At 44.6% G+C, this 13,106-nt stretch overlaps 1 protein-coding gene across 1 annotated transcript in view; it reads right to left on the reverse strand.

Moving 5' to 3' along the window:
- SYNJ2 (synaptojanin 2) overlaps nt 1-13,106 on the reverse strand; it is a 573,751-nt gene that overhangs the window by 306,127 nt on the left and 254,518 nt on the right. Inside the window, exon 6 of the mRNA XM_073671522.1 lies at nt 12,795-12,856. Within this exon, the coding sequence (XP_073527623.1) occupies nt 12,795-12,856 (62 nt within the window). The remainder of the gene's footprint in view (nt 1-12,794; nt 12,857-13,106) is intronic.

Consider the following 13,106-nt stretch of genomic DNA (forward strand, 5'->3'; position numbering starts at 1 on the left):
ATGAAACCAGTCACGCTCTATCTGAACCTAGCGGCGTGCGTGTAACATTGGTGGATGTGGAAATACAAATGGACGAATTAGTGAGCTGCTTCTTCAGTTAACCTGTAAAGAATTGAGAGCAGTAGCAGAACATATAAAGATGTCAGAAGTACAGATTTCTAAAGCACACAACCGCAGGAAACTATTAGCTGGCATTAATGCAAAAATGGATAAGCTGGGGGAGAAAGAAGTTGAGGACGTCATGGGGACGTTCCTCCAGGAGCTAACACAGTTTCTAACCGGGTTGAAGTTGGAGGATGGAGGGGCGGCACCAATTACCAAAAACGTGAATCTCTGTCTGCAGACATAACTACAGGAATTGAAAGAACAACTCAAAGCTCTATCAACAGCCCTGCTGGAATCGACCAAAACCTCTGAACGGATGACAGACTCAGACAGAACCGTTAACCTGCTCGGGTTAGATAAAACAGGAAGACAGTCCTCTCTAACACCATAAATCACCATAAAGAAAGAATTCAAGATCCTGGGACAGTTTGGAGAGTGTGAACAGAAAGAGAAACTGTCTTATATGAACTTGTTGCACTAGATCGAAGCAGGATTACAGAAAGGCTACCAGCCAGATGAGATCGTTGAGAGGGTGGTGAAAGCGATCAGCCCAGGACTGAACCCCCATAGTATGCTAGAAATGAAGAGTCAATTGACCTTGCAACAGCTGAAGATGATTTTAAAAGGGCACTGTAAAGAAGAGAGTACTTCAGAATTGTTTCACCAACTCATTAACATCTCACAGGAAAATAATGAATCACCCCAAAGTTTCTAGTTCAGAGCAATTGAACTGAAGGATAAACTGTAGACGATTGTTTGCGTCTAGAGATGTAGAAGCGGAAGAGAAGTTTGATGCTGGACTAGTCCAGAAGAAGTTCTTGAGATCATTGGGAACGGGGTTAATCAGCAAAGACATCAAGTTGCAGCTGAAACAGTACCTAGAAGATCCTGGCATTCTGGACGAAATCCTAATTGAAAAAAATGAATGAAGAAGCTAGTTTGGAGTCAGAGCGCGAACAGAAGTTAAAGAAAGGCTCTGCTCCTAAAATCACCAAAATGAGTCAGCTGAAGTTGGAGACCCCCGGTGGCCAGTCTGAAGATCATCATGGAGACCCTCAAGTGCCACCTCCGAGAGGGAACATTAAATCACCAACAAAACAGGACCACCAGCGCTGACTGGGAGTAAGTAATAGGAGAACTGGGAACTGAGTTGATTGAGGTGAAAAAGTTGATTTGTTCCAGGCCAGAACCTGTATCCCTCAGACCCAGGAGTGGGTTCCAAAACAGAAGATACCCGGCTTGTGAAGAGTGCCGTTCAACAAATCAGAGTGCGGTATGTGTCCACTGTCTAAGATGTGGTGAGGAAGGATATTATGCCAGGGAGTGCTAATGGTCACGGTCATTTGTATTAAAAAACAAGAGGTTGACAGTGTGGGGCGACTGGTAACCGCGACACGAAGGAGGCCCCAGATTCAAATCTCACCAAACCCCAGAACGGTGCATGAGGTAAAAAGGCAGCATTAGTACTATCCCCAAATGTGTTCCTGTCTACAACAGCTGCAAGATAGACAGGGACATCAGTTCCTTAATGCCCAGTGCAGAGGTCAAACGATGTACTCCTGGGAGGAGTTTTCTTTGGTCAGTAAAGAAAGCTCACCAGCCTAATCGGTGAAAGGTGCTTTATACATTGCCAGCTAGATGGACTCCTGGTAAAAGCACTGTGGGACACAGGAGCCCATGCGAGCCTTTTAAATAAAGAATGAAGAAGGCGCTACCTGCCACATACCTGCCTTCAGTCGCTAAAAGAACTCTTAGGACCAGTGGAACTCCACAGCAAAGCTGCCAACCAGACCAAAATCCCTTTCATAGGCTGGGTGAAAGTGACTTTCCAACTGAGGGCCATGAAGAATAGCAACACCATTGAGCTTTTGGTACCTTTTCTCGTGACCAGTAATCACAATGTGGAGGATCCTATCCTGGGTTATAATATAATCAGTAAGGTCATCACGAAACACAAGTCAAGGACGCTGGTGGTGGATGCAATTGCCACATCGCTTGCCATACCCAACGCTGTGGCGGAAAATGTGATTCATAGAGTAAAGAAAATTCGAGAAACGACTGTTCAAGCCAAAAGATATTTCAGAACTTCCAGAAGGCCTAGTTCAAGGTGAGACTGTGCTTACAGGCACTACTGGTGGGTTTGCTCGAGTGACAGTACCGGTGATGAATACTACGAAAAATGAAATTAGACTGGATCCAAAGACTGTGTTAGGTCACATCGAAACCTATCAGCAAGTACCTGGTTCTCTGTCCTCCATCAGGGTAAAGCATACTATGAAGGGTCTGTTAAAGAGTCCACTAAACCTTTGACAGCATTCATCACACCGTGGGGGTTATATGAGTGGATCCGCATATCGTTTGGGTTCAGTTCAGCTCCAGCAGAATTTCAGAGGAGCATGGAGACCTGTTTAGAAGGATTGAGGGATGAAATCTGCCAGCCGTACTTGAATGTAAAAGTGGTACACAGCAAAACCTTCCGGGAGCATGTTGAACACGTGAGGACCATACTACAACGGTATCAACAACACAAAGTTAAATTGACCCCAAAGAAGTGTGAACTGTTCAAAAGGCAAGACCGATTTCTAGGGAAAATTGTGTCCGGAGAAGGATATACAGTTATATGAAAAAATTTGGGCACCCCTATTAATCTTAAGCTTAATGTTTTATAAAAATTGGTGTTTTTGCAACAGCTATTTCAGTTTGATATATGTAATAACTGTTGGACACAGTAATGTTTCTGCCTTGAAATGAGGTTTATTGTACTAACAGAAAATGTTTCAAACAAAATTTGACAGGTGCATAAGTATGGGCACCCTTATTTTCTTGTTTTAAATACTCCTACCTACTTTTTACTGACTTACTAAAGCACTTTTTTTGGTTTTGTAACCTCATTGAGCTTTGAACTTCATAGCCAGGTGTATGCAATCATGAGAAAAGCTACTTAAAGTGGCCACTTGCAAGTTGTTCTCCTGTTTGAATCTCCTCTGAAGAGTGGCATCATGGGCTCCTCAAAACAACTGTCAAAAGATCTGAAAACAAAGATAATTCAACATAGTTGTTCAGGGGAAGGATACAAAAAGCTGTCTCAGCGATTTAACCTGTCAGTTTCCACTGTGAGGAACATAGTAAGGAAATGGAAGAACACAGGGACAGTTCTTGTTAAGGCCAGAAGTGGCAGGCCAAGAAAAACATCAGAAAGGCAGAAAAGAAGAATGGTGAGATCAGTCAAGGACAATCCTCAGACCACCTCCAGAGAGCTGCAGCATCAACTTGCTGCAGATGGTGTCACTGTGCATCGGTCAACTATACAACGCACTTTGCACAAGGAGAAGCTGTATGGGAGAGTGATGCGAAAGAAGCCGTTTCTGCAAGCACGCCACAAACAGAGTCGGCTGAGGTATGCAAAAGCACATTTGGAGAAGCCAATTTCTTTTTGGAAGAAGGTCCTGTGGACTGATGAAGCCAAGATTGAGTTGTTTGGTCATACAAAAAGGCGTTCTGCATGGCGGCAAAAAAACACAGCATTCCAAAAAAAACACTTGCTACCCACAGTAAAATTTGGTGGAGGTTCCATCATGCTTTGGGGCTGTGTGGCCAATGCCGGCACCGGGAATCTTGTTAAAGTTGAGGGACGCATGGATTCCACTCAGTATCAGCAGATTCTTGACAATAATGATCAAGAATCAGTGACAAAGTTGAAGTTACGCAGGGGATGGATCTTTCAGCAAGACAATGATCCAAAACACCGCTCCAAATCTACTCAGGCATTCATGCAGAGGAACAATTACAATGTTCTGGAATGGCCATCCCAGTCCCCAGACCTGAATATCATTGAACATCTGTGCGATCATTTGAAGAGGGCTGTCCATGCTCGGCGACCATCAAACTTAACTGAAGTGGAATTGTTTTGTAAAGAGGAATGGTCAAAAATACCTTCATCCAGGATCCAGGAAATCATTAAAAGCTACAGGAAGCGACTAGAGGCTGTTATTTTTGCAAAAGGAGGATCTACTAAATATTAATGTCACTTTTCTGGTGAGGTGCCCATACTTATGCACCTGTCAAATTTTGTTTGAATGCAGATTGCACATTTTCTGTTAGTACAATAAACCTCATTTCAAGGCAGAAACATTACTGTGTCCAACAGTTATTACATATATCAAACTGAAATAGCTGTTGAAAAAACACCAATTTTTATAAAACATTAAGCTTAAGATTAATAGGGGTGCCCAAACTTATTCATATAACTGTACCATGGACCCAGCAGATATCGCTCCGGTACTGGCCTTAAAAGACAAGCGGCCCTCTACTGTCGGAGAGTTGAGGGAGATATTAGGATTCCTCTCCTACCATCGTACGTACGTTCGGAACTTCTCCACGATTGCGGCCCAACTATACCCCCCTCTTGGGGGGGTCAGAGTCCACAACACCCACAGAGAAAAAGAAGAACGCAGGTAGGACCGGGTTTAAAAGAAACAATGCCGTTTCGTCCCAACAGCCCATTCCCTGGACAGACCACCAGGAGGTATTGGAAGAACTAGAAGACTACCTGGTAAAACCACCCATCTTGGGATATCCTGATTGCAACTTACCATTTGTTCTTCATTGTGACGCTTCTCAGGTTGGACTTGGAGCTGCCCTGTATCAGCATCAAGATGGAAAATTGAGAGCTATCGGTTACGGTTCTAGGATGTTGACAGACGCCGAGAGGAATTACGATCTACATTCTGGAAAATTGGAGTTCCTGGCATTGAAATGGGCTATCTGTGAACGATTTAGAGATTATGTCTACTACAGCAAAGAGTTCGAAGAATACACTGACAACAACCCTTTGACCTATATCCTCACTACAGCCAAACTAAATGCAACGGGTCAGAGATGGGTCGCTGATCTAGCTGACTTCAATTTCAGCATCAAGTACAGGCCAGGAAAATGCAATGTGGATGCTGACGGACTGTCGAGAATTCCACTAGAGCCTGAGGAGTCCATGCAAGAATGCTTGGAGGAAGTCAGTCTGGAAGCAATTGAGAGCACTACCCAAGCAGTACAAGCTTATCAAGAGGAAGACATACCATTGGTGTCCATTGACGGTGGAAACCACCATAAAAGCGAGAGAACAAGATCACCCCCTATCCAATCAACAACTACCAAAAGGAAAAATCCGCAGAGCACAACGGGAAGATCAAATAATTGGTAGAATACTACTTTATGTGGACCAAAATCGGTTTCCAAGTAAACGGGAGAGAGACAGTCACCAGCAGTATCTGTTTTAATTAAAGAGTGGAGGAAGCTCTACCTCAGTGAAGACGGTATCCTGTATCGTAAAGGAGGACAAAACCGGCAGTTGGTACTACCCAGAGTATTCCGTAGGTTGGTCTTCAAAGAACTCCATGAAAATATGGGACACCTGGGAGTGGAAAGGACAACAAATTTGATCCGTAAACATACATGCAGAGAGATATTGAGAGGTACATGACCAGGGAGTGTGGGTCTCTGAAAGATAAACATCCCAACATATGAACCCGGGCACCTATGGGCAACATCCAAACTATGTATCCGTTTGAGATGGTCTCAATAAACTTTCTACATCTAGACACGTGTATGGGTGGTCACGAATACATCTAGGTGGTGATGGACCATTTTACTTGATTTGCTCAAGCATATGCCTTATCCAATAAAGCGGGTCGAACAGCGGCAGAGAAGATCTTCAATGATTTTGCTTTGAGGTTTGGGCTCCCTAAGAGGTTACACCATGACCAAGGAAGAGAATTTGAGAACAAGCTCTTTGCCAAACTAGGAAAGTACCGTAAAATTCTTGCGATCCCACACAACGCCCTATCACCCAGAGGGTAATGGACAAGTGGAACGTTTTAACCGGACATTATGGTCGATGTTGCGCACTTTAACAGCTGACAAGAAGGAAGACTGGAAGAGTTCTCTGTCAAAAGTGGTACATGCCCATAACTGTACAAAGAGCGATGCAATGGGTTACTCACCCTTCTTCCTATTGTATGGACGATCGCCAAGACGGCCACTCAACATCATGTTAGATACTCCGGTGTACATTCGAAACTGGAAGGAATGGATGGCAGAGGCATACAACATAGTGTCTAAAGTGGTTATGCAAAGACAGAGCAAGAGTAAGGAGTACTATGATCGAAAATGTTATGGAGCAGAATTGGCACGGGGAAGCCGGGTGCTAGTCAAGAATGTGTGTGAGAAAGGCGGTCCAGGAAAACTTTGTTCGTACTGGGAAGACGAGGTGTATGTGGTTGTAAGGAGGAAAACTGATGACAGTCGAGTGTATGAAATCCGACTGGAAATGGGAGACAAGAAAACCAGACTAGTCCATCGGAATTTACTACAACCCTGTGATTATCTGCCACCACAACAAGACTTCCCAGAAGTAGACCCACATAGTCCGAGATCGACTAAGGGACGACCACAGACTGAAGCTCCAGAAGTGGATAGTGACCTTGATAGTTCCGATCAAAAAGAGCACAAAGTTGTATTTCTTGGACCAGCAAGGAGAGGGATGTACCATCCTCAGGAGAGTGAACTAAGTCCTGAGGCTCCAGAGTTTGTACCAAGGAGAACAGATGAAGTCCAATTTAGATCTGATGATCGAACACCAGCCCCTGAAGAGAGCGATCGACACTCAGGAGGAGCGGAATTACCAGACCGTGCGGAAACAGACGATTCAGGAGAAGTACAGGAACTTACAAAGGCAGCTCCAAGAGCATCTGAGGAAGCACGGGAAATGAGTGTGACAGAAGAAACTTCTGTGACAGAAGAACCCATGGTATCTGAGGAACAACCAACCAGGAGGATGCAGACTAGACAAGTGAGGAGGCCCGTGATGCTGACGTGCGAGACACTTGGTGAACCGAGTCAAGTGATAAGGACTGTTGACTGGAAACAGGCATCTCTGCTTGCCGACCAGTTAAGCCGATCTGAGTGGTATTCACCACCGAGAGGCAGTATGAAAGATGTTGCCTGGTGGAAAGACTTGTTTTCATCCTTTGCTTTTCCTTAACAGACTTTGAAGAAACAAAGAACTGTTAAGGCTTAGAGAGAGAGAGAGCTGGTTGAAGATGTACGAAAAGCTCCAGCTGAAGAGACGCTGATTGTTTTATTTGTGTTAATTGTTTATTTCTTACAGGAATCCTATAAGAAAAAGGTCATAAGAATAGGTTATCAATTTTACAATGCCAATTTGTATATAAAGTTACTCAACTTTCACCACTGTCTCAGAATTGGTCAGATTGACCAATTAAGGAAAATGTCAAGGACGACATTCAAAAAGGAGTGAAAAGTGTGACATGCAGAAGTAGTACTGTTGCTTCAAAAGCATCCAGTAACTATAAGAGTTATCACAGTCACAAGAGACAGGAAGTGTTGTGCTTCAGAAGCATCCAGCAACTAGAGGGGTTAACACAATCACAGGAGACAGGGAGTGTTTAACAGAGCCCCAGGTGGATAGTAGGGAACTTGCTTATTAGTCTGGCTGGAGCCAAAGAGAAAGGTGGTCTGTGATCTGTATCTCACAGAAGGCAAGTGAACATGCACTGTGAGCTGTGAGGTCTTATATAGACAGGTGTGTGCCTTTCCAAACCAAGTCCTATCAGTTTAATTAAAAACAGCTGGACTTCAATGAAGGAGTAGAACCATCTCAAGGAGGATCACAAGGAAATGGACTGCATGTGACTTAAATATGAGTGTCTGAGAAAAGGTTCTGAATACTTATGACCATATGATATTTCAGTTTTACTTTTTTAATAAATTTGCAAAAATTTCTACATTTTTGTTTTTTTTCCAGTCAAGATGGGGTGCAGAGTTTCCTTTTAATGAGAAAAAAATGAACTTTTTAGAATTTACAAAATGGCTGCAATGAAACAAAGAGTGAAAAATGTAAAGGGGTGTATACTTTCCGTGCCCACTGTATATACATACATATATATCTATACACTCATATATACTGTATGTATGTATGTATGTATGTATATGTATATATATATATATATATATATATATACACACACATACACACACACACACTGCTCAAAACAATAAAGGGAACACTTAAACAACAGAATATAACTCCAAGTAAATCAAATTTGTGTGAAATCAAACTGTCCACTTAGGAAGCAACACTAATTGACAATCAATTTCACATGCTGTTGTGCAAATGGAATAGACAAAGGATGGAGATTATTGGCAATTATCAAGACACCCTCAATAGAGGCGTGGTTATGCAGGTGGGGACCACAGACCACATCTCAGTACCAATGCTTTCTGGCTGATGTTTTGGTCACTTTTGAATGTTGGTTGTGCTTTCACACTCGTGGTAGCATGAGACGGACTCTACAACCCACAGAAGTTGCTCAGGTAGTGCAGCTCATCCAGGATGGCACATCAATGCGAGCTGTGGCAAGAAGGTTTGCTGTGTCTGTCAGCGTAGTGTCCAGATCATGGAGCAGATACCAGGAGACAGGCCAGTACACCAGGAGACGTGGAGGGGGCCGTAGGAGGGCAACAACCCAGCAGCAGGACTGCTACCTCCACCTTTGTGTAAGGAGGAACAAGAGGAGCACTGTCAGTGCCCTGCAAAATGAACTCCAGCAGGCCACAAATGTGCATGTGTCTGCACAAACTGTTAAAAACCGACTCCATGAGGGTGATATGAGGGCCCGATGTCCACAGATGGGGGTTGTGCTCACAGCCCAACTCCGTGCAGGACGCTTGGCATTTGCCACAGAACACCAGGATTGGCAAAGTCGCCACTGGGGCCCTGTGCTCTTCACAGATGAAAGCAGGTTCACACTGAGCCCATGTGACAGACATGACAGAGTCTGGAGACGCCATGGAGAGCGATCTGCTGCCTGCAACAGACTTCAGCATGACCGGTTTGGCAGTGGGTCAGTAATGGTGTGGGGTGGCATTTCTTTGGAGGGCCGCACAGTCCTCCATGTGCTCATAGAGGTAGCCTGGCTGCCATTAGGTACCGAGATGAGATCCTCAGACCCCTTGTGAGACCATATGCTGGTGCGGTTGGTCCTGGGTTCCTCCTAATGCAGGACAATGCCAGACCTCATGTGGCTGGAGTGTGTCAGCAGTTCCTGCAAGATGAAGGCATTGAAGCTATGGACTGGCCCACCCGTTCCCCAGACCTGAATCCGATTGAGCACATCTGGGACATCATGTCTCGCTCCATCCACCAATGTCACGTTGCACCACAGACTGTCCAGGAGTTGGTGGATGCTTTAGTCCAGGTCTGGGAGGAGATCCCACAGGAGACCATCCGCAACCTCATCAGGAGCATGCCCAGGCGTTGTAGGGAGGTCATACAGGCACGTGGAGGCCACACACAATACTCAGCCTCATCAGGAGCATGCCCAGGCGTTGTAGGGAGGTCATACAGGCACGTGGAGGCCACACACAATACTCAGCCTCATCAGGAGCGTGCCCAGGCGTTGTAGGGAGGTCATACAGGCACGTGGAGGCCACACACAATACTGAGCCTCATCAGGAGCATGCCCAGGCGTTGTAGGGAGGTCATACAGGCACGTGGAGGCCACACACAATACTCAGCCTCATCAGGAGCATGCCCAGGCGTTGTAGGGAGGTCATACAGGCACGTGGAGTCCACACACAATACTCAGCCTCATCAGGAGCATGCCCAGGCGTTGTAGGGAGGTCATACAGGCACGTGGAGGCCACACACAATACTCAGCCTCATCAGCAGCATGCCCAGGCGTTGTAGGGAGGTTATACAGGCACGTGGAGGCCACACACAATACTCAGCCTCATCAGGAGCATGCCCAGGCGTTGTAGGGAGGTCATACAGGCACGTGGAGGCCACACACAATACTGAGCCTCATCAGGAGCATGCCCAGGCGTTGTAGGGAGGTCATACAGGCACGTGGAGGCCACACACAATACTGAGCCTCATCAGGAGCATGCCCAGGCATTGTAGGAAGGTCATACAGGCACGTGGAGGCCACACACAATACTCAGCCTCATCAGGAGCATGCTCAGGCATTGTAGGGAGGTCATACAGGCACGTGGAGGCCACACACAATACTCAGCCTCATTTTGACTTGTTTTAAGGACATTACATCAAAGTTGGATCAGCCTGTAGTGTGTTATTCCACTTTAATTTTGGGGGTGACTCCAAATCCAGGCCTCCATTGGTTAATAAATTTGATTTCCATTGATGATTTTTGTGTGATTTTGTTGTCAGCACATTCAACTTTCTACAGAACAAAGTATTCAATGAGAATATTTCATTCATTCAGATCTAGGATGTGTTATTTCAGTGTTCCCTTCATTTTTTTGAGCAGTGTATACATAGACACGTGTAACAAATTGATGTAGCACATTTTCTGCACCATTTATGCACATATTAAGTAAATTAGGGTACTTGTGTTTCTTCATTCCGTTTTTGAGTGCGTTTTTTGACATGTGTTTTTATCGCGTTTTTGACACTTCAGTTTTTCATACTTCATGGTATTTGGCTTTGATAAAACTTTATTGATACATGTGGATTTCATGCGTTTTTGATGCGTTTCTGCTTAGGAAACAATAAAAATGCATGTGTGTTTTTACCTGCATATTTTCCACATCTAAGACTAGCAAGAGAAACTGACATGCTGAGGATTTGAAACACGAACTGCAGGTCAGTTTACAGGTCAGTTTACGCTGAGTGAAAAAAAAAAAAGCACAAAGGGCATGAGATTTACTTTGCAGAACTGTAAGAAGCTGCATTTTTGACGCAGCAAAAATACAGTGCCAAAAACTCATCGCGGACACACAGCATTAGGCTGGAAACAGACAAGTGTATAGCATTTGATACAAGAGCAGAAAGCAATTTCTTTATCTCCTCCATTACCTGACTCGGCGTATATTGGACTGCACTAGGATGACATCCAACTGCAGTTTGATGTTTCACTCGCACCCATAGACTTGTATGAGTGCATGTGAGCCTAGTCTGGCTGCCAATCGCAACATGCTGCATGAGAAAATAATAGCAGATCTGAGCTTTCCCATAGTAAGCGATGTCCTTTCGACCCGTGTCCTGCAGCAGCTGTTTCATACGTTAAAAATGTTGCAAATTAGCAACTCCATCAGGTGAGAGTAATACTCCCCTTCTCACATCCAATTCTGTTACCAGTTAAGACCCTATTTTGCGCTCTTTTGCTCCCCAGCTTTTTTTTTCCATGCAATGTTTTATGACACAGCACTCGGCCGTCTTATGACTCTGGCCTTACTGACAAAATTGTAAAAGTTTATTTGGCAGCAGGGTCCAACTACATTTGTAGAAAAAACAAAATGAATGAACTAGTTAAGTGCCACCTCCTCCTTTCTGATGCCCTAGACATAAGTTTTCGTGTTCCTTACCCTTAAAATTGCTCTGATTCTAAGTTATATTGTTTTTATACAAGCGTGTTAAAGGGAAACTACTACAAGGTTTTTGCCACCTAATCTGGGAGCAGCATGATGTGGAGACAGAGACCCTGATTCTAGTGTTACTTACTGGGCTGCTTTCAGTAGTATTGATAAAAATCACTGTTTTATCAGCAGAAGTTTATCACAGGAGGACTGGTAAAGTTGTTGTCATGTAGTCCTCCATATTCATGAGCTCTATATAACCCTGCCTCCACGACTAACCAGCAGCTTTTTGCCTATGAACGGTGTACACAGAAAGCTGTCAATCAGTGGTGTGGGCGGGATAGTATTCAGAGAACAAATGGATCTGCAGCAGATAAAACTTATTTGATCAAAACTGCAGCAGGCATCACAGTAAGTGATACATCGCTGGAATCAGGGTTTATACCATACATCATGCTGTTCTCAAATGGTTAAGCAAAAACCTTGTGACAGATTCCCTTTAAAGGGAATGTGTCACTCCCTGGGAGATATCAGACCTCTATGGGCATAAAGGTTATAGAAAAGTAAATCTACACATTTCTGTATGGTCCATAGCAGAGGTCTGACTGCAGAGAAATGTGTTTTTATAAACTCAGTTTTCCACAGACTTGGCGTCTGAGGGACGTGAAGAAATCCCCGGCTACCTGTTTATTATTCTCAGAAATCCCTGCCTATATGCTTAGTTACCATATTCCCCCCTCCCCTGCACATCACTGGGCCTGTGACGTGCATTGTGCTCCCTGACTTCCCGGGCATTTACAAAGTGCCATTCACATACAGCGCGCTTTGCTTCATCCCGGCCAGTCTCTCTGTGCTCTGCACCGCAGGGTTCTATTGCGCAGGCGCCAGGAAGTGACAATGGCTCCCCGGCGCCTGGTGCTGGAAGGAAGCAAAGCGCGGTGTATGTGAGCGGCACTTTGTAAATGCCCAGGAAGTCAGGGAGCACAGTGCACGTCACAGTGCCCAGTGATGTGCAGGGGAGGGGGGGGGATATGGTAACTAAGCATAAAGGCAGGGATTTCGGGGAATATTAAACAGATAGGCGGGGATTTCTTGGCGTCCGGGTGACGCCAAGCCTGTGGAAAACAGACTTTATAAAAACACTTTACTCTGAAATCAGACCTCTACTATGGGCCATACAGGTATGTATAGATTTACTTTTCTATAACCTCTATGCCTATATTAGAGGTCTGATATCGCCCAGGGGGTGACAGATTCCATTTAAAATTGAAGCATCATCTGTTATGAAAATGTTCTACCTGTCAAAAGCAGGTGCATTGGCCTCAAGACCTCTGGTAATCTTAAGATGATGTGAGCCGACCTGAAAAAAAAGCAGAAAAAAAACATTAGTTAAGGTTGTGGTACATGTTAAAAAAGATAAATTACAACAAATGGGTATTCTCAAGTTATCCCCTTCTCTACGTTTGGCTGATCACTGGGAGTATGACTGCTGGGAACCCCACCGATCCTGAGAACTGGGGCTGCCAAAGCAACCCATGTGAAAATAAAAGTGCAGCTAGAAATGTACTGGAAGTGAACAGAAAGTAAGAACAACCTCCTTTTTATTAATC

This window comes from Phyllobates terribilis, unplaced genomic scaffold, assembly GCF_046119375.1.
Source record: "Phyllobates terribilis strain yellow unplaced genomic scaffold, ASM4611937v1 Scaffold_3__8_contigs__length_932513732, whole genome shotgun sequence".
Taxonomy (NCBI): domain Eukaryota; kingdom Metazoa; phylum Chordata; class Amphibia; order Anura; family Dendrobatidae; genus Phyllobates; species Phyllobates terribilis.